We start from the raw sequence: 21718 nt of genomic DNA, 5'->3' as shown, positions 1-21718 counted from the left end.
TTAACTCATTTGTAGTAAAAAATACTCTACTCCATTTTACTGACAGGTCAAAGCGACAAAATCTTTGAAGTAAAACAAATCCTGCCCTGCTTACCTTCACATGCATTGGGCTTACTATCTGCACTTGTGCCAAACCAATGTCTACATACAGGACTGTGCTACCAAAGCTGCAAGGTCATTACTAAGGCAAATTGCAAAACTGAAACCAATTAATTATTAGTTGATGAAACTAATGAATGATCATTAACCCACTTACCTAGCAGTTAGAAATACCAAACTGAATGAACAGGATAAAAAAAGAAGCTGGATAAGATTAAACGAGATTAGAAATATAATTTCGAATTGTTGTTCTAATAATATCTAAATCATCGAAACAATTAAAGACTCAAAACAGGTAAATTTTGAATTTGTATAAAAAAGCAAAGGAACATGAAGTTTCATTCATATCTTCTTTTACTAAACTTGTTCCATACATTACATCGAAGCCTTGTTTATTTTCTCAATTGAGTTACCCCTGTATTTTGGCAGTTGTTCCATCTTCTCAACTGTAAATAATGTGTAGAAGATGGAACTACCATTTTCAATTCGTTTTGTACCACTTCATGATATAGCTGATCAATTTTCTCTGTTACCGCAAATTATGAAAATAAGTTGGGCTTTTTTTATTGGAAATCCTTTGCATGTCATTGGAAAGAAGGAATGTTTGAACTAAAAAGGTTAACATACTATCAGTGTAATTATTACTTGCATTTTGCTTTGTTGACAAATTCTATGTTACACTTATGTTATACTGATGCTTTGCCAATGACCTTCTTGACGGTTTTAGTCCTGGACAAAATAAAAATTCTTCTTCTTCTATATTTTACTGAAGAGTAACTATTAAAATTTGCTTTACTTAAATAACACTTAATCTACTGGGTAAATCCAAAGTTTGACAATGCCCCGTAGTGTGGACCTCTTGAGAAAATGCACTACCATACTCAATAACCCAATAATTTGTATAGTTCGGTGAGATTTGTAAATCTCATCTATCTCTTAAATTGGTGGGAATATAGTCTTTGAAGCATCTACATATTTATTTAAGTTTATTGTTGATAAGAACTTTCAATTTTATTTCATACATATTCTTCTGAAATCAAGTGTTGTTCTGTAACAGTTGAACTGTATAAGTAAAGCCTGCTTGTTTGAAGCGGTGAAATCTTCCAAATATTAATGCAAGGTGATGCTTCAATAAATGAGCCACGCTATGAGAAAACCAACATAGTGCATTTGTGACCAGCATGGATCCTGACCAGCCTGCGCATCTGCAGTCTGGTCAGGATCCATGCTGTTCGCTAACAGGTTCTCTAATTGGAATAGGCTTGGATAGCAAACAGCATGGATCCAGACCAGACTGCACAGATGCACAGGCTGGTCTGGATCCATGCTGTTTGCAAATGCACTAGGTTGGTTTTCTCATGGCGCGGCTCAAATACAAATAGCACATTCATGTTCTATATAAGTTATTAAAAACTGTAAGTGAACTCAACATATCTAACACCTGCAACAATGTAAAAAAAATATGAAAACAATAATTCATTAAATTGCATTGAAAAGAATGAAACAGAAATGTAAAACAATTACATGAAAATTATGCTATTTTACACATCTTCATATCATTTATTTTAACTGTTGAAGAAGTATGCAGTGAGACTGAATCCCTGAAGCAATACAATACAAAACAGAATATATGAGCCATGCCATGGGAAAACCAACATAGTGGGTATGCGACCAGCATGGATCCAGACCAGCCTGTGCATCCGCGCAGTCTGGTCAGGATCCATGCTGTTCGCTAACAGTTTCTCTAATTCCAGTAGGCTTTGAAAGCGAACAGCATGGATCCTGACCAGACTGCGCAGATGCGCAGGCTGGTCTGGATCCTTGCTGGTCGCATACCCACTATGTTGGTTTTCTCATGGCACGGCTCATATCATGAAAGGTGCTGTATATCTTCAAAGAACTTCTGTCCACTTTCATTTTTCAAAGGCTGGCTAAATCAGGCTTAGACATGGCTACAAAATTATGTTTAAAATTCTCAAAATTACCAGTCACTTACATTTTTGTTGAATTTAATTTCCTGATAAATCAAATAAATAACATTCCTATCACATGATAATATTTTTGTTTACATATGCTGAATGTTAAAACACTAAACTGCATCTTTTACACTTCTATAGAAAGTACTGAGTTCAAGATAAGCCTGTATTCTGCATGAAAATGTACACAAGTCTTTGATATGTAAAAAAATAGAATAATGTTAAATACATGGTACTGTACAAAAATAGAAAGCAACTTCTAGATTCTGATAATTAACAAACATCTTACAGCCAATTTCTGGTTGAACACAGGAAATTTAATCAAACTGAATAAGACACATAATGTTGTCTTTACCCTCAACAAATCACATGAAATTACTTTTTTTTTTACTCAACAGATACACATGTAACAATAAAATACCTAAACACCATTATTATAACTGATAGGTTCATCCCTTAGCATACATTTTTATACAGTTGTTATTTAATGGTGTGTAAAATAGAGGCCATTTCATAAGCACAAGGACTTACCGGTACTATGTTCAAATTACATTTCATCTGATCCTAACAGTGTAGTTGTAAATGATAAAAAAAGTTCACTTTAGATCCAGTTCATTGGAGTTTCATTGATTGTGCAATTTAAACAGAACTAAGGACATTCAGCACAAAAGACTTTCAGCGAAGGTAAAATAAGCTGGAACATGGTTTATAACTATAAATATTCTGCATGAAACAATAGAGAACAGTCCATCTGTACAAATACATAACTGTTCCATAATTGCACAGGCACAATGACAGACTACATATTATGTATTTATTATGTATGTAGATATGAGGCGCACATATTTTCATGAGTAAAGAATCCACATCCAGTAAGTACAGTCATGCAGTCACTAGTAATGATTAAAATGACATCAAGATTTCTTGCTCGCTGCTTCTTTAGCTGAAATAATAAATATAGGAATGGTTGTTTATGCAAAGTATTGGCTATAATGTTCAAATATACTTGTAAAGCCAAAATTAGAAATTTCAAACTTACTGATTTACCTGTGTGGAGCGAGTCAATTAAATCTATGCTTTTAGTTTTGTACAAAGATACACTTCATTGTTCACATAAACAAACATGTACAACAGTGAAATCTATAATTTTAAACAATATTTTCAACACTAACAGCATTTAGCCACAACTCTCTGTATGCACTGCTGACACAATTCAGATCCATTCCTTTTTATGCAATCTTTACAGATCATGAGATGCAGTATAATTCTTAAATGAACATTGTTAGTCTTGACTGGAATTCTGATAGTTGCATAACCAAACTAAACACGTTTCAAGAACACTTTATGAAATATGTGTAATGCTACAGACATTACTTGCCTTGCCATGCCATAAATAGCTTATTCTTAACCAGTGGATGGCTCATTTTTTCATTTCATATGCCCCTTTATTATGTATATTTTATTGCTACTAGCTTAAAAAAGCATCAATCTTATAGCATAATAACTTTAAATTTTTACCAGACTGGTAGATTTACATAATACTTTTTTTTAAATTTCATACATTTTTTGATAAAAATTACCTAGTCTTTCTTCCTCTCGTTTCTTTGCTGCCTCTTCTCTTTGCTTACGTATAATAGCTAGTCTCGCCATATCACTACGAGCCTCCTCAGTCTTCCCTTCCATGTGCATCTTTTGATACCGCTCCTTGGCCTGTTGTTTCTCCAGTTCCTCTCTGGTAATGATAACAGATATAAAAATTCTTGAAAAAACTTTAAACCCTGCAGAAAATTCATATGCTGCTAAAATTATATGACTTTTTTGAAAATCACCTCGTGACTTAGTAAGACTGCCATTTTTCAAAACTGAACTATTAATTAAGGTGATTTATTTATTCATTTCATTGGGTTTAGAATCACACTGACACAATTTAGGTCATTAGGCTATAGTCCAATTTTTCCATCCAGTTATGTTATTTAAGGAAAATGAAAATCCTAATGCCGCCCATCCATTCATTAATCTGTCCACTTGATGCCAACCTAATAACCAGGTTTTCAACATCGGAAAACCTGGTTAAAAACTAACATTTCTCTCCTACATGTAGGGAGTGGAGAATCAGCATTAGGTGCAATATCTAATATATCACAAGAAAATATACCTTTCTCTCCTACTGAGTTGAGGTCCAGCACTGGGTGCAGTATCTAGAGCATCTATTTTCTTATTTTTCTTCACAGCCCTATTTGGATTCTCTATTGCTATTAAATGTGATACACCTTTATGCCTATCCTAGATGAAATAAAGCAAAACAAAACAAATCAGCATATTGTATTATGTTGAGGGATGAGAGCGGTAGCAACCTTAATGTTATAAACAAATGAGCAATGCCGCTCCTTTTACTTCTCATCCTTCAGTATATTGTTTCATAATTATATATGTCTGCAAGGATATTTATAAATATTCCCAGATATTTCAATGAATATATTAATCTCTGAATCTGGTGCTCATAATTTAAATATACTTGTTAAATTCTTGTTGAACTGGAGGCCACCTGGTACCTGGTTGGCATTACACATAAATTAAATGAATCCAAATATTGGTTGGATTCAAAGTTTTAACTAGCGATTTTTTTTTCTGTCACTAAAGTCTGTTTAGCAGATTATCTCAAAGCAAGCGATTATTAAAGTCTGTGTCAACCCTCTTATTATAAGCATACAATTCATAAGAGATACAAAGAAATAAAGGACAAACCTCCCCACGGCAAAGAAGTGTGTGAAGTTTCATTTAGTTGTCATTTATAGTTCCTGGGATATAACTCAGTGACAATTGCTAATAGAATTTTGTGGGGAAAAAATAGGAGAGTATTAAAAGAGGCACAATTCAAACTAAAATGATAGAACATGTTAAGATACCTTTGTTACTCAATGGCATGTGTGGAATTTCTTTCAGATGTGATGAGAAATAAATGAAATATGAGTTTGCTGATAATCTTTAACAAGATGTCTACATAGACAGAGACGCGAAGGGTACAACAGAAGGGTACTCTTGTGACATTCAATATGGCAAGCTTAACAAGAGCTGTCCATAAGACAGCACATTCCACTATTCAGTGATTTGACAGTAAAATGAATTCATGTCTCAATTAAAAAAAAAAAATTAAGTATGAAAGGGGCATAATTTGGTCAAAATACAAATCAGAGTTATGGGGATTGTTACCACACATGCAGATGATGATAAAGATACATCTTAAGTTTCAAGTCATTATCTTATATAGTACTAAAGTTATATCCAGAAAGCGAAGATTGCCAAAACACTTTAAGTACGAAAGGGGCATAATTCTGTCAAAAATACAATTAGAGTTATGGGGATTGTAACCACACATGCAGATGATGATTATAAAGAATTTTCTTTTAATTTCAAGTCATTATCTTTTAAAGTACCAAAGATATGTCTATAAACGAAGCTTTCGAAAAAATTTAACATGAAAATAATTCCAAGTATAACACCTTGATGACCTTTACCTTGGGTATAATGGGCCCAGCCCCTGCACATACTTTGTTTGTATGCTGGACAATGTTTATGTGAAGTTACAGTAAGATATAAGCAATAGTAACAAAGATATGACAGAAAAACAAAGGTTGCCAAAAAACTTTAACCTTAAAAATAACCTAAGTATTACACCTTGGTGACCTTGACCTTGGGTATAATGGGCCCAGCCCCTGCACATACTTTGTTTGTATGCTGGACAATGTTTATGTGAAGTTACAGTAAGATATATGCAACAGTAACAAAGATATGACAGAACAAGAGCTGTCACTAATGGTGACAAATGCCCCCGCAGTGCCTTGACCTTTGACCTGGTGACCCCAAAGTCAGTAGGGGTTGTGTACTCAATAAGTACTATCAGCATGTGAAGTTTGAAGGTCCTGGATGCAGTGGTTCGCGAGTAAAGTGCCTTCATGCAAAAAGTTAACGTTGTGACAAACGAACTAACGGATGGACAGTTGAAAACTAATATGCCTCCCTTCGGGGGCATAAAAACATAGGTTGCCGTAAAACTTTAACCTTAAAAAATAACCTAAGTATAACACCTTGGTGACCTTGACCTTGGGTATAATGGGCACAGCCCCTGCACATACTTTGTTTGTACGCTGTACAATGTTTATGTGAAGTTACAGTAAGATATAAGCAATAGTAACAAAGATACGAAAGAAAAACAAAGGTTGCCAAAAAACTTTAACCAAGGAAGTGACACGCCGACGCCAGGGTGAGTAGAATAGCACCCCTATTCTCCAATTAGTGGAGCTAAAAAGGACTGTTACTTACAGAGTCAGAATCAGAGCCACTATCAGATTCTGATTCGCTCCCCTCAGCAATACCGCCTTCAGCACCTTCCTTCTTCTCCTCCTCATCATCATCATCACCTCGTTGTTTCTACAGTAAACACACAGAACAAATTAAATACCCTACAAATATTTCATAGGAAGCCTTTATTCTAATTTTTAAATAAAGCCACTAATTATCTCATGCTTGACATCTTTGGAATGAAATAAAGCCATGTCATCTTTCTGGTTTTACACTTGTGTAATAACATTATGCTGACACTGTCTTAAGTATAGAAGATGATGCTTGAATTGCCTTGATCTATGCATAGCCTCTCATTTTCTTCAACTATTTTAATAAAGCCAATATGAACAACATGAAGAGACACTCATGTAAGATCCCGTCTATATTGGTTAAAGCAAAGTGAAATTCTTTAACACTGTGATTTTTGGTCAATAGGAATGTCACTGACTGGAATGATGATAATTTACAGGGGATGGATGGTGGACACACAATCATACTTAACATTGATCTATAAAATATATATGCCTTTGTTTTTTTTTCTTGGATGCAAACTTGCTTGAAAATCTAAATATATCCTGCATGCAGGAAGTATGCCAATACTGGTATATAGGACATCGTATCATATGCCATAAATATGTTCTCTTCTTTTCCATTTATTCCAAGTATGTTTGCACTACTATGCGATAAATTAAGAATACTAATTTTGTACTGCCTGCTTCTGCTTATTTCTACATGTTCTATATGTCCTTGCTGACTGTACCACATATTACGCTGGTTGTTCCTACTGCTGTTTGCTTTTCTCAATTTACTGTGCTTAACTTCCTTGCTGAAAACTTATTTTATGATACATGTACGAGTTGACTGCTTTTATTTGTACTGTTGGATAGTTAACCTACCAACTATTTCTGGATTCTGTGCCAGTACAAACCTGTTCTCTGCTAGTAATTGCCACCTTCCTAACATGAATCAGAGGTGAAGGATGAAATTCAATGATTTCAAACACAATGTCTTTTATCAAAATTGTCATGGAGAACATAAAATAAGTGACATATGCCCCGCCCAAGGATAAAACTGCGCTCTCCCTACTGAGGTAACTTGGTAAGTGGGCAGACTTTTCAAACCAATTTGTAAGGAATAAAGGATGTTATATTTTTACATGTTCTCAAGCAAAATTTGTTACCTGCACCATGTGTGGAGTTACACTTCTTTAGATTTTTTAATATCCCTGTATAGATAATTTTCTCTTCTACTCTACATACCCTCCATTGTTTTTCCCTTCGTTCTTTATCAAGCTGCTCTTTCAAAGTCTCTTCATCTGTGAAATGACGACTTCTGCCTTTATAGTTTTTTTTAGGAGCTCTACCACCACCTAAAAAAGTACAATGTGAGACAAAAACAAACATGTAATGTATGTTAAAGATAATTAAGAAACAAGTCTGTTGCATGAGGCTTCATCAAAACCCTTTCATCATTCATGGGTGCAAAATAGTGTTATTGTCAGTAAATGGCCTATTTTTCATTGTCATCAAAATGTAACACTGTTTTTACATTATTTCCACTTCCTCATCTGTTATCTTTATCTCTTTAAAGAATGTCAGACCAAAGCAATTATCCCAGATGATTTTTCATATACAGAAGCTGACAGCAGCATTTAACAAGAGCACCGCCTTGCGGGTGCTGACGCTCATCTGATTTTTTTTTGTGTAATAGAAATATTGTCCTACCCATGATTTTCTAAGTCTAAAAAGGGCCATCATTCTTGCAAAAAGCAGGATGGAGTTATGTTTCTTGATGTTCAGTGTCCACTTATGATGGTGAAAAACTGTTGCAAGTTTTAAAGCAATAGCTTTGATAGTTTATGAGAAAAGTTGACTTAAACATAATACTCAACCAAGAAAATGATTTTCTAAGTCCAAAAGGGGCAATAATTATTGCAAAAAGCAGGATGGGTTATGTTGCTTGCTGTACAGGGTCAGCTTATGATGGTGAACAAGTGTTGCAAGTTTCAAGCAATAGCTTTGATAGTTTAAGAGAAAAAGTTGACCTAAACATAAAACTTAACCAAGAAATCTGATATTTTCTAAGTCCAAAAGGGCCATAAATCTTGCAAAAAGCAGGATGGAGTTATGTTTCTTGCTGTACAGGGTCAACTTATGATGGTGAACAAGTGTTGCAAGTTTTAAAGCAATAGCTTTGACAGTTTAGGAGAAAAGCTGACCTAAACATAAAACTTAACCAAGAAAACTGATTTTCTAAGTCCAAAAGGGGCAATAATTCTTGCAAAAAGCAAGATGGAGTTATGTTTCTTGATGTACAGGGTCTGCTTATGATGGTGAACAAGTATTCCAAGTTTCAAAGCAATAGCTTTGATAGTTTAGGAGAAAAGTTGACCTAAACATAAAACTTAACCAAGAAATCTGATATTTTCTAAGTACAAAAGGGGCCATAAATCTTGCAAAAATCAAGATGGAGTTATGTTTCTTGCTATACAGGGTCAGCTTATGATGGTGAACAAGTATTCCAAGTTTCAAAGCAATAGCTTTGATAGTTTAGGAGAAAAGCTGACCTAAACATAAAACTTAACCAGGCAACGCCGACGCAGACGCCGACGCCGACAACCGCTCAAGTGATGACAATAACTCATCATTTTTTTTCAAAAAATCAGATGAGCTAAAAAGACCTTAATTTCAAAACTGTTCTTTAGACGGAGGTCTTCCTAATACCCATATTATATGGAGGGATTTTCATCCTGAATCCCCTCCCTCACTGCTGGGGCTTGTTACTTTTCAAAGCCAGGGAATTCAAATACATCATTCAAGAAAATACATAAAATGTTGATGTTTTCATTAGTCTGCATTGGCAACAGCTATTTTTTTTCCTTTCGATTCCTTGTTTGTAAGTTTTGCCATTATATTTTGGAGGCCAATGTGAGCCTAGAAACTAATATTTTATGTATGTAACTGCTGCTCTTATCAAATAATCAATGGGCTGATTTGCCCATGCTATATGATAATCAATATTTTTTCGGAAGTGTCTGAGATGCCTTGACTGCCTTTTAGATGTCCAGTAACCTGACATCCAGCCTGTAGTATAGGGGTTTTCTAGGCATCTGGTAATCAGTTTAGTTCTTCTAATCATACTTCTGATAATAAATTGCTACATCCTACATCTGATCCATATCATGAAGTTATTGCTGTTTAGAAGTGTTCCAATGTTTTTGTTATAATGTGCCGAAAAAAACTTTTGTAGATTATAGCAGAGCTACCGGCGCCGCCTTGCGTCGCATTACGGGTTAGACATGTGAAAAAAAATGAATAAAACTGTGTATAGACATTACTATCGAGTTGAAAATTCGTGGTACGTTTTTGGAATCGGTGTTGTTCGGGTTTCTTCCAGTACGCAATGCTCATAGTAATTAATCAGTAAGACGTCAATAGACGCTTGCTGTTTACAGTTGACAAAAGAGTTTCGCTTACTGCTTTGAACGTTGAATAAAAATGTAAATGAGCGCCTGATAATAAGAATTTAGTGCTAAATACATTTTCTACGAAGAAAGAAAGGTAAAATACAATATTTTCAATGTGAAACGATTTTCGTCACGCTGCCGCAACTAAAATTTATTGTATATATTGTATTGTACATACTATATTGTCATACTTCCACACTGGTGCAGTGGTTAGCGAGGTCGCGTTGAAGGCCAAAGGTCGGGAGTTCGATCCTCACCAGAAGCGTCTTTTTTTTTTCAAATTTCTTTTTTTATTTCAGTTTTTTTATATTTTATTTATTATGGGTTTTGAAAGTATTGTAAAAAAAATAAAGTAATTCATGTGATATTTAATAAGTGTTTTGTTAGTGATGTCAGGTTCCAATGTAGTACTGTCTGCAGCCTAAAGTAGTCAGCAGATAAAACACTTTTTTTTAAAAAAGGTTTTTGGATCAAAATTTACAGGCATTGAACTGTGAAAAGCACAAAATGCTCTTCACCCTGTTAACATTTATTTCATCCACAAGCTTAAAAATCACTGACCAGAGTTTATTACTTGGAAAAAAACTATTGACTATGAATTATCAATAAACATCAAAAAGGCTCCTACTAGTAACCACCATTCCTATTCTGTATCAGTTGTGCTAAAAGATTAACCATAAAAATGTTAACTTCGCAGTTCAGTAAATAAAAAAGAAGTTTTCGAGAATTTCGGCAAAAAAGTGATTTCTCTGGGTAAAATTCTCATCATTTACATGTACAAAGCTAGTCTTTTGGTTTTTAAACAAGCTTTGTACATGTAAATGATTTTCATTCTCCCATACCAGAGGTCTATCACAGCAGTATTTTGCCTTAAAGCTGGACACATTCTTCTTTCTAAAAAGAACTGTAACTTTCTTTAGATTTAATCTTAATGCATTCTAAGACATTCATTCAGAAATCATGAATTATCATTAATTCATGAAAATTTTAACAGATCTTAAAGAACATAAACTTCCTAAAACGGATCCATAATTCCAGGTCATTCCAGCAGCACTCCTTTAATTTTCAAGGGGAACTGGTGATTTTTCAAGGGAGCTCTGCCTTCTAGGTAGCACCTAAGTTCATATTATGTTTCAGAGTAAAGTTTGAAGATTTGGTACACAGAAAATAATCGAGAAATGATAGGAATCCCCTTTAAGCATGTTTCACTTCATATTTTTATAGTATATATTAATTTTATTATTAAAAAATCATGTAATGTGTCTACAAATATTTAATTAACTAGTTACATGTACAAATGTAGTGTGGGCATGTTAAAATATATACATTATTGAACACATCAGAGGGCTTCAGATCTCACTTTTAGACCAGTGTTTTTTCCTTTTTCCTGTGATTTGGGAATGGGGCCTGGGCCTTTACTGTTGGTAAAAACATGCCGTAAAACACCAGAATTGGGAATTATTAAGATAGATTATTAGATTTTACATTTAAGAAACAAGAGCTGTCCGTAAGACAGTATGCTCGATTTTTCTCAGTGCTTGATTCTGAATTAGAGCTTTGCCAGTAAAAACTTTATAAAACTTTCACCAAAAAATTCTAAGTTAAAAAGTGGCATAACTCTGTCAAAATTCAAATCAGACTTATGGGCATTATTTCTCCTGGTGTAGCCTTTGATAGTAAAATAACTATTTTAAGTTTCAAGTCAATAGCTTTGATAGTAACAAAGAGATCTGACTTTATCAAAAACTTCAAACAAAAAAATCTACCGGTAAGTTAAAAAGGGGCATATGATAACTCTGTCAAAATTCAAATCAGAGTTATGGGGATTATTTCTCCTGGTGTAGAATTTGACAGTAAGTCACTATGTTATGTTTAAAGTCAATAGCTTTAATAGTAACAGAGATATTTGACTTTATCAAAAACTTTAACCAATGGCGATGTTGACACTGGGGCGAGAGCAATAGCTCTACTTTTTCTTCGAAAAGTCGAGCTAAAAATGGTCATCAAGGTGTCAATTGAGCATACTGCCTTGTGTTTCGAATGTTTAAAGTGTTTAGAATGTTTAAGGTTTTAAGGAAATGAATAAAATTCAGACTATATCAGCTGTCTAGGCTACTTACTGGCCTAGTCTAAATAATGAGACCTCGGGTAGACCGATTTTACATTTTGATATTTTATGTTGTCTACCTAGAGGTCTCAACCAGAAACAATCAAAACTGTGGTGGAAACTGTGGTCGATTGAAATTACGATTTATCAGTAGTCACGATTTTTTTTAGCCCTAACAGCTTACCTGTTGTTTTAAATCATAAATAGTAAATAAAAAACATAAGAACAGGACATATTTATCAAGAATTTCTGTTGTAAAAAATTTAAACCTCTAACGTTTCAATCATCTTCATGTAATGGCGGTCAGAGGCGTGACCAATGAAAACGCTTCGTGTAGTAATGTGTTTACCTGTATCGGCCATTTTCCAATATGTAGGAAACGCGATTTAAACCTCTGAATTTTTTTAACTGCCATAGTTTGAAAGATTTTTAAGGAATCTAGATAATATATACATCATTGGAAAGGAAACATTACAGGCTTTCTATGTATGTATTTCTTTTTTTGATCTGTCGCTTTATTATAACATATTTCCCGCCCAACAGATTCCGTTGGGTGTTATTTACACAAAGAAGGGGACAGTGCTATTACATTCTTTTCCTTTTCTGGTTTGTACTCGGAGGCGGATATCGACAAGTCAAAAAAATATTAACTATATTCAACTCTCGAGTACAATTATTTGGACTACTTACTGGCCATATGTCACCTGATTGATAACACTAACCGCACTGTCAGCTGTACTGAGTGTAATGGCAGACATGTAAATACAGCGAGGTAGCCAAAATGAAACATATATATAGTGTTTATGCTTTATTATTTAATTTATTATATTAATGTGTTTTATTGTTATGTTTAAACCATAAAGTGATTTCAGTTTTACTTTGTTTTACAATCTCATCGTTTAAGTATATTGTCTGATTGTGTTTTTACCTAAATCTATTTTCACCGCAGAAAAGTTCTTTACTGGTTTTGACGTAAGAGAGGGATTCTGCCCTATTGCTATTACAAAAAATATCTCAGAATCAGATCTGACACCAAATTATTTGGAATTATAGTTTGACCCAGGCAATCATGATAAAATGCCTTGCCCAAGAACACACCGCAATGGGAGTAGCCAGGAATCAAACCTGGGGCCTTAATTGCCATCTTCACCCTCCGTAGGAAAGCATTTTAGTCCTCTCGACCAAATTTATTATGCGTCCACACATCATATCTGACAATGGCTGATTAGTGTGGCTAAAGCAACCTACAAATTATGTTTTTTTTTGTCATGATGAATTTGAAATAAATTGAAGAAATCATCAGGATTTGTCCGACTACTGGTATACAGCATCACTGATGCGGTAAAGGCGTTTTTATTTGTAAACGACATTCTCCAACATTTTTTTCTGATAATTAAAAGTTCAATTAAACAGGTTAAATTTTAAATATAGAGAAGTAACTAACCTCTCGGCATTTTAAACGGTTTTTCTAACACAATATTTCACAAATTGCGTGACTAAGGGACGGTTTATTTATTAATTTTTTGTCCTTCGTAACGCGCATTTGGAAATTATATTATTGAGAGAAATACGGGCTGCTCCCTTTTCGGTGTCGTTAAAATTACTAAACGTGAAAATCACTTAAAAGAAAGAGACGTATATTTTATTTTTTCTGATATTTTTTAGAAAATCAACAAAATGCCCAAAGTTAAAAGAAGTAGAAAACCACCACCGGATGGATGGGAATTGATTGAACCAACCCTTGATGAGCTAGATGCGAAAATGAGGGAAGGTATGAAATGCTAACATAGTGAGCTCTACTGAGTATCTTGATCAAGTAGTCTAAATAATGTGACCTCGGGCAGACCGATTTTACATTTTGATATTTTACGTTGTCTACCTAGAGGTCTCAACCAGAAACAATCAAAACTGTGGTGGAAACTGTGGTCAATTGAAATTACGATTTATCAGTAGTCACGATTTTTCTTTAGCCCTAACTGCTTACCTGTTGTTTTAAATCATAAATAGTAAATAAAAAACATAAGAACAGGACATATTTATCAAGAATTTCTGTTCTACAAAATTTAAACCTCTAACGTTTCAATCGTCTTCATGTAAGGTCGGTCGGAGGCGTGACCAATGAAAACGCTTCGTGTAGTAATGTGTTTTACCGGCGATCGGCCATTTTCCAATATGTAGTACACTCGTGTTAAACCTTGGCAATTTTTTAACTGCCATAGTTTGAATTTTTCTCAAGAAATCTCGGTAATATATACATCATTGAAAAGGAAAAATTACAGGCTTTCTATGTATGTATTTCTTTTTTTTATCAGTTGCATTATTATAACATAATTCCCGCCCAACGGATTCCATTGGGTGTTACTTACGCAAAGAAGAGGACAGTGCTACCACATTCTTTACCTTTTCTGGTTTGTACTCGGATATTCAACTCTCGAGTACAATTATTTGGACTACTTGATCAAGTTGATGACTGTCCTTTGTTTTGAGAATTTTTTCAAGTATTTTGCTTCAACAAGAGTAAAACTTGAAATGCCACGCTGTAGAACAACATTTTACTTGAACCAGATTTCTTTTCGCGGGTTTAAATGAATACACGCTGATTCAGTCCGGCTGATCCGGCCCAGATTTATTTGACATATTTGCACCAAATTGTCTTAAGTAATAGGTTTTCCTGATAGTAATATCATGTGTAAAAATAACACTTGTGAATGTTAATTGTAATATTTGATGCAAAGACTGTGATATCAACCGAAATATAAAGTGTGTATTCAAATTAATCATGGAATGTTGCATAAGCTTGACAAAAACAAACTACTTACCTGTTTGTAAGGTGTATGAATGGTATCCTTACTTAAAGTTAAATCCTTATAATCAACATTTTTTCCCGAACATTAAAAAAATTATATCCATGTAATGCATTATTTCAATATGAAATGAATAATAATATCCACTTTAATTTGAAATTGTATGCTTGTAGTTGCATGAACATCCAAAGGTATACTCAGTGAATTACCACATTAATATTGTTGTTTGTCACACTCGAAATTGACCCTTAATTAATTAGATTTGTTTCTCGCAGCATGTAAAAACACAAGCCAATGATGAGAATGAGTGAAATTCACCAAAAGTGTGTTCCAAATCAGCTAAAATATATTGTCATTTATAATGTATCTATGTATGTGGTCTGATTCAGCTAGAATATATGGTCATTATCTACTCTTAAATCTAAGTTTTTGGTCTGAAATAGCTAAAATATTATGGTCATTAGCTAAAATATAATTATCAGAATATCTTTTCTGAATTCAGAGTATGTGGTCCGAAATAGCTAATTTAAATAGTCATCATTTACTCTTAATTCAGAGTATGTGGTCCGAATCAGCTGAAATAAATGGTCATTATCTACTCTTAATTCAAAGAATGTGGTACGAATTAGCTAGAATATCTGGTTCGAATCAGCCAAAAATTTGGGCCGAATCAGTCTGGTCCGATTCAGCCATGGTCCGAATCAGCCTGTTTCCGCTTAAACCATTATGAATGACCACAACATGTTGTAGATGCCAAAACTGTGATACAGGTATCTTGAAATTACATTATTTAAAAGTTTTGTCTACAATGCAGGGACAACCAGAACCATATTAGGGACAAAAAGAATAAAGGCATTTTTGTTCCATTTCCTCTGAAAGATAATCTGTAAACTACTTTTATCAATATGTCAATTAAATGGAAGCCAGCCTCTTAGGACTTTTGTCTGAAGAATACAATTAGGAAGTGGCTAGGGGTCCGTTAACTGGACCTCTAGACCTGGAGTCTAGAGGTCAGGTTACCGGACCTCTAGACAACCGGTACAGGACAGCAGGGATATAAACTAGCTATTTTTATTTAGGGGCCCAGCCTGTCAAAAATTAATGTTTAACATTAGGTATATGGGCATTTTCTCCAAAACTTTAGGGGCCCAGCCCAAAATCTAGGGGCCACTGGCTACTGGGCCCCTGCTAATTTATATCCTTGTGACAGGCTAGAGGTCCGGTAATCAATATGAAAACTGAGAACGGTATTTACAAAGAGCTTAAAGAGACTATCCTCGGAGTAACATGATTCACAGAGTTAATTTAAATTCTGCGCAAACTCAATAAATAACAGTTGTCTTATGAAAATGTTTACCTACCTGATTAAATACATCTATCTTCCAAGTAAAACAATAAAAGCTTCCAATTACGGTGTACACATTGCTATTAATTATGTCTCCCACCACACAGTGGTGTGGGAGACATATTGATTTACTCCAGTCTGTGTGTGTGTGTCTGTGTGTCTGTCACAAAGCTTGTCCGCACTCTAAGTCGAACATTTCTCATCCGATCTTCACCAAACTTCAACAAAATATGTCTGCCAATAAGTGCTCGGCCAAGTTCGATAACTAGCCAAATCGGCCTAGGCACTTTGGAATTATGGCCCTTGAATTACCGAAAAATGCTCAGATTTTAGGCACATTCCTGGAGCCAAAAGGACCCCTATACTACTCATCAGCAGTGGTGTGGGAGAGATATTGATTTACTCCAGTCTGTGTGTGAGTCTGTGTGTCTGTCACAAAGCTTGTCCGCACTCTAAGTCGAACATTTCTCATCAGATCTTCACCAAACTTCAACAAAATGTGTCTGCCAATAAGTGCTCGGCCAAGTTCGATGACTAGCCAAATCGGCCTAGGCACTTTGGAATTATGGCCCTTGAATTACCGAAAAATGCTCAGATTTTAGGTGCATTCCTGGAGCCAAAAGGACCTCTATACTACTCATGAGTAGTATAGGGGTCCTTTTGGCATGAGTAGTATAGGGGTCCTTTTGGCTGCAGGAATGCGCATGCAGTCTGAGTAGTATAGGAGTCCTTTTGACTTGATGAATGTGCATGCGCTCTAGTAGGGCAAGTTCGATAATGAGCCAAATCGGTCCAGGTACTTTGGAATTATGGCCCTTGAATTACCGAAAATCGGCCTTTTTATTCTCGTCTGCGCTATAAGTCGAACATTTCTCACCCGATCTTCACCAAACTTAAACCAAATGTTTTTTACCATAACTCCTCGACCAGGTTCATTAACTAGCCAAATCGCCCGAGGCACTCCAGAATTATGGCCCTTGAATTACCCAAAATCGGCCTTTTTACTCTTCAAAGGTTTATTTGTAGTGAGTAAACAGTATATAAAGACTGACTTGCTATTTAGATGATTAGGCATTTGTGGGAGACATGCGCTTTTCTCAAAAGCAACTCTAGTTATTTGTCAAATTCATAATTTTAACATGTCAGAAATATTGCGGAATGATACTAATTTCACTTGGGTAATGATTTCATTTCACTCGGACTTTATCATAGAGTCCTTGTGTAAAATCTCAAATTTTAAAGTAAAGTCAAAGTATTAAATCCATATAATATTTCAATAAATCTTTGAAGATTTGTAGTTTGTAGCATCATTTGGGGCATGTGCAGTCAAAAAGTCTATTTGATACCTGAAATATTGTGAAATTTATTTCTAAAGTCACTATATTTTCATTGTAAAAATACTTCATTTTACCCAAGTGGAAACTGGCAGGTATTTGAAAATGCAGCTTTCTGATTGGTCAGTTAGAACCCCTGATGTCTTGATAAAGTTATGAATTTGTGATCGTATTTTACCCGGGATTAAAGAATTATAAATACTTAGAACTGTTTCCTGTGATTTACCATGTATTTAAAACAATGATTAAAATACATGAACAAACTGTTGAAATCATCTCCCATTTTTTAAACATAAGATATAGTCTGTTCCTAAAGTACTCCTTGATGCTTCTCGCTAAGCCAATCTCTATGAGTTTATAAAGTTTATTTTGAAGTTGCTTTTGATTTCAGTTTGATCACTAGCAGACTTTTGAGCTAGTACCTTCAAAAATGTTTTAAATGATTCTGACTTGGACAGACTGTTATACTGCAGTAATTTTATAGCTGTGTAGGTATTGCAATCTGAGATAAGTGATGAAAAAGCTGAACATACATTGTATATCTGTTTCATTTAGTGCCTTTATGAACAATTGATGAGCAATAAGAAAATTGATTTCAAAAGATTTTGTACATGTTTGTTTTCTCAGAACTGAGTTGCATAGAGTTTGCAAGTGTTACTGAAAATTGTGCCGCTAATTATGCAACACCTTTATTATTACTGTTGTTACTTGGTCTTAGCTTTTAAAAGGGTTTAGGAAATTATCAGAAAAATGCTGATTTTTTTACAAACTATATTATGATTTATTGTTTTTTTTTGGGTATATTTATCATTGTTTAGGCTTTTGTTTGCAAACTGTTTGTAGTTTGCAACATATCAATCTCACCATTGTCACAATGTGAAAAAAATGTGCAGCCAGACCGGGACTCGAACCCGGGGCCTCAGAATACCATTCCGATGCTCTACCGACTGAGATAGCCTACACGTTTTCTCCCCATTTTAATATTCAAGTCCTATACCGTGACACCATTAATGTTTCAAATTGTGTTTTATTGTAGCTGAGACAGATCCACATGAAGGGAAAAGAAAGGTGGAGGCTCTCTGGCCAATCTTCAGGCTGCATCACCAAAGATCCAGATACATATATGATCTGTTTTATAGAAGAAAGGCTATCAGTAGAGGTAAGTCTACTCTGACCCTGCTGCTGCATTCTTCAACAGGGGCGTATGATACACGCCTTGGGACCTTGGCAGCCAGCAAGGTGGTCAAGTTTGCTGACTTTCTCATTTCTGATGGTTTGATTTTATACTTTGAAGCTTATTGGAAGTTAATTTATATCAAATTGCATAAAATAAATGTTTGAAATAAAAAATTACCATAACTGTGTGAATTTCTTTCATGCTGTACAAGTGATGGCTCCAGAAAATTTGACATGAAAATGTTAAATAAGTCAGAAATATATTATGTTTTCTTTAGGGCAGTCATTTTCATATGAACATCTGAAAATATAAGCAGACATGAAATAATGTAAGAAGACTTCGAAAAAACACTAACAAAGACTTTGGAATTATTGAAAGAAAAAAATAATAGTTATAATTGTAGACTGATCATGAGAAAAAAAAAACTATTTTTGCAGTTATTGACCTTACTTTTATAACTATATATATCTTATTTTACTATTTTCAAGAGAAATAAATGTCTTGCATTTGCATGCACGAGCTAGAATTTAATGTAGTTTTATATGAAAAGATGTTGATATCTCAATGAAAGTTGATATTATTTTAATTTTTTTTAGGTTGAAAAAATTATAATATCCAAACTACAAATACAATACTAAATAGCAGTTTCTGAGTTGTTACATTTGCAGCAGATACATTACTTTTCATAAAATGAATTCAATACCTCTTCTTTCATTACGGTACCTGTAATTTGTTGAGATATCAAGGCTTTTTTTCCCTATAAAGTTGCCTCCAGTAAAAGGAGGCATTCCCAAAGCAAAAAAGTATGTTTTTCCCCCAATTCTTATTAGTTTTTAGGGACTTTTGCTTTGTTTTGCTACTTTGTAAGCCTTATTGTGTATTGAGATTAAAAAAAACAACAGTTACTGTTGAACAATTATTAAAATGCAATTCCACAAATATCCAAAAATTACCTTTATAGATCTATATAGTTTCTATTTTCCCAATTTAATGACATTTTCCCAATTCAGCCGGAGCTGGTCACAGGCCTAGTGTAGAGATCTATGTATTATTTGAACTACTCTCTTTATGTCTAAATACTGTACAATTTTACATAGTATGTATAATGTAACCTTTCAGAGCTATATGAATACTGCCTAAAGGAGAATATTGCTGACAAAAACTTGATAGCCAAGTGGAAGAAACAGGGATATGAGAACCTATGTTGTTTGCGCTGTATTCAGGCTAGAGATACCAACTTTGGAACAAACTGTATCTGTCGTGTACCTAAAAGTAAACTTGAAGCTGTGAGTAAACTTTGCTGTTTTTATATTCTCCTGTATTGCCCTCACACACTTACTTGATGCGGCAATGAATTCAGTAGAGATAAATACCAAATATTATTTTATCGGACAAGTTCATATTTATTTCTGTAAAACGTATATATGGTACTTTACAATGATTTACAGAACTGAATCAAAAATAAAAATGTATGCATGATTTTATGTCAGACTGTCGAAAATGAATTCAATATAATAGCCGTGCCATGACAAAACCAACATAGTGGGTTTGCGACCAGCATGGATCCAGACCAGCCTGCGCATCCGCGCAGTCTGGTCAGGATCCATGCTGTTCGCTAACAGTTTCTCTAATTGCAATAGGCTTTGAAAGCGAACAGCATGGATCCTGACCAGACTGCACGGATGTGCAGGCTGGTCTGGATCCATGCTGGTCGCAAACCCACTATGTTGGTTTTCTCATGACACGGCTCATATTAATTTCCGTTTATATTGATAAGAGTGACTAGGTAACTGAAAGCAGGTGTAGCACAAGTGCAGCTTTCTACAAGGCATAGTAGTGATGATAAAATCTATAAGAAGATCCTAAGGAAAAATAGAATGTTTTGAAGCAAAATAGTAGAAATCTATGGTAGAGCATGATTTGTAGACCTGAATCCATTTCATTCTAAAACAGACAAAAATTATTGTTTGTTCTTTTTATTCTACTAGCTTGTGAGATGCAGTTTTTTGTCTGATGATATAAGCTCTAACTTTTTAGTAGAGAACATTTAAAACAATAACATTTAATTTGTTTAATAAAGGAAATGCTACTGTATATATTTCAGGGAAAGATTGTGGAATGTATACACTGTGGATGTAGAGGTTGTTCAGGATAGTTAACTGCCACTGACAAACATACATAACATACATTTTGTGATGATGTCCGAGTGAAAACTGCCAGATTTTTTACAATACCGGACATGTCGGGATATTTGATGAATTTATTTTCAACAGACTTTGCTTTATGTTGGAAAATTGATCTAAAAGAAAAATATTTCTTGACCTGTTGTATGGATGAGATGTATAATCCAGTCATTTTACAAGCCTCTTAAGGCAGATTTCCTCCTAACAATGCTTTTGCAGCATGCCTTCATTTTTAAAGATTGTTCATAGTGCAGAAATTCTTGTATTATTTCCTCAAAATATTTATGCTGTTATATAGTCGTATTTAACCAGTATGTCTCCAATTAAACAGCATAAATTATAACACTTTCTTGTAAGCAAGTTGAAAGTTTTATTGCAAATTACAATATACCTTCAAAAGTCTGAGGCACACACTGTAATGATTTTTATCTTGTACATGTAATTCAGGTCAAATCATTGTAACATTTTTCATTGATACATCGTTTCTTGTACAAATATTGTAAATGTGTCTTTCATTGTAATAAAAGATATACATAGTGTATTTTCTGAATGATCTTCTTTCCCCATCTCTTACAGCTAAAATTTCCAATACAGAAGTGGTAACATTTTTACTCCCGGACATTGAGTATGCATAATATAATTATCTGCTACACTTAAGAACTGAAAATACTTCTAAATAGAGATAAAATCAGATATCTTATGTGCAAGTGAGCTCCTAAACTTACGTTTTTGCATGTACTGACAAGGTGCTGCTAGTGTCTTGACGTTATTTTATACCAACACCATTTATACTATACATCTTACTCCAGTTTATGATACAAGAGAGATTAATATCTCGCTTGTTTTACATTACCTCCACAGTTCCAGTTCAAGATACATTTTAGGT

General features: G+C 34.3%; 2 protein-coding genes across 2 annotated transcripts; one reads left to right on the top strand and one right to left on the bottom strand.

Moving 5' to 3' along the window:
- Window positions 1-1070: 1070 nt before the first annotated feature.
- Window positions 1071-13571, bottom strand: LOC123564360 (28 kDa heat- and acid-stable phosphoprotein-like). Its single transcript, XM_045357882.2, has 6 exons — window positions 13434-13571; window positions 7676-7785; window positions 6396-6503; window positions 4231-4358; window positions 3656-3807; window positions 1071-3018 (listed from the first exon to the last, which is right to left on the bottom strand). The coding sequence occupies exons 1-6, from the start codon at window positions 13441-13443 to the stop codon at window positions 2990-2992; spliced, it is 537 nt and encodes a 178-aa protein (XP_045213817.2). The 5' UTR covers window positions 13444-13571; the 3' UTR covers window positions 1071-2989.
- A 12-nt stretch (window positions 13572-13583) lies between these two features.
- LOC123564361 (protein BUD31 homolog) lies at window positions 13584-21371 on the top strand. The gene is made up of 4 exons (XM_045357883.2): window positions 13584-13760; window positions 18509-18631; window positions 19769-19935; window positions 20754-21371. Exons 1-4 carry the CDS (start codon window positions 13667-13669, stop codon window positions 20802-20804), a joined length of 435 nt encoding a protein of 144 aa, XP_045213818.1. The 5' UTR covers window positions 13584-13666; the 3' UTR covers window positions 20805-21371.
- Window positions 21372-21718: the final 347 nt, after the last annotated feature.

Source organism: Mercenaria mercenaria, chromosome 2 (assembly GCF_021730395.1).
Source record: "Mercenaria mercenaria strain notata chromosome 2, MADL_Memer_1, whole genome shotgun sequence".
Taxonomy (NCBI): Eukaryota; Metazoa; Mollusca; class Bivalvia; order Venerida; family Veneridae; genus Mercenaria; species Mercenaria mercenaria.
The sequence above is the reverse complement of the archived record's forward strand: the minus strand, read 5'-3'. Positions and strand labels throughout refer to the sequence as shown.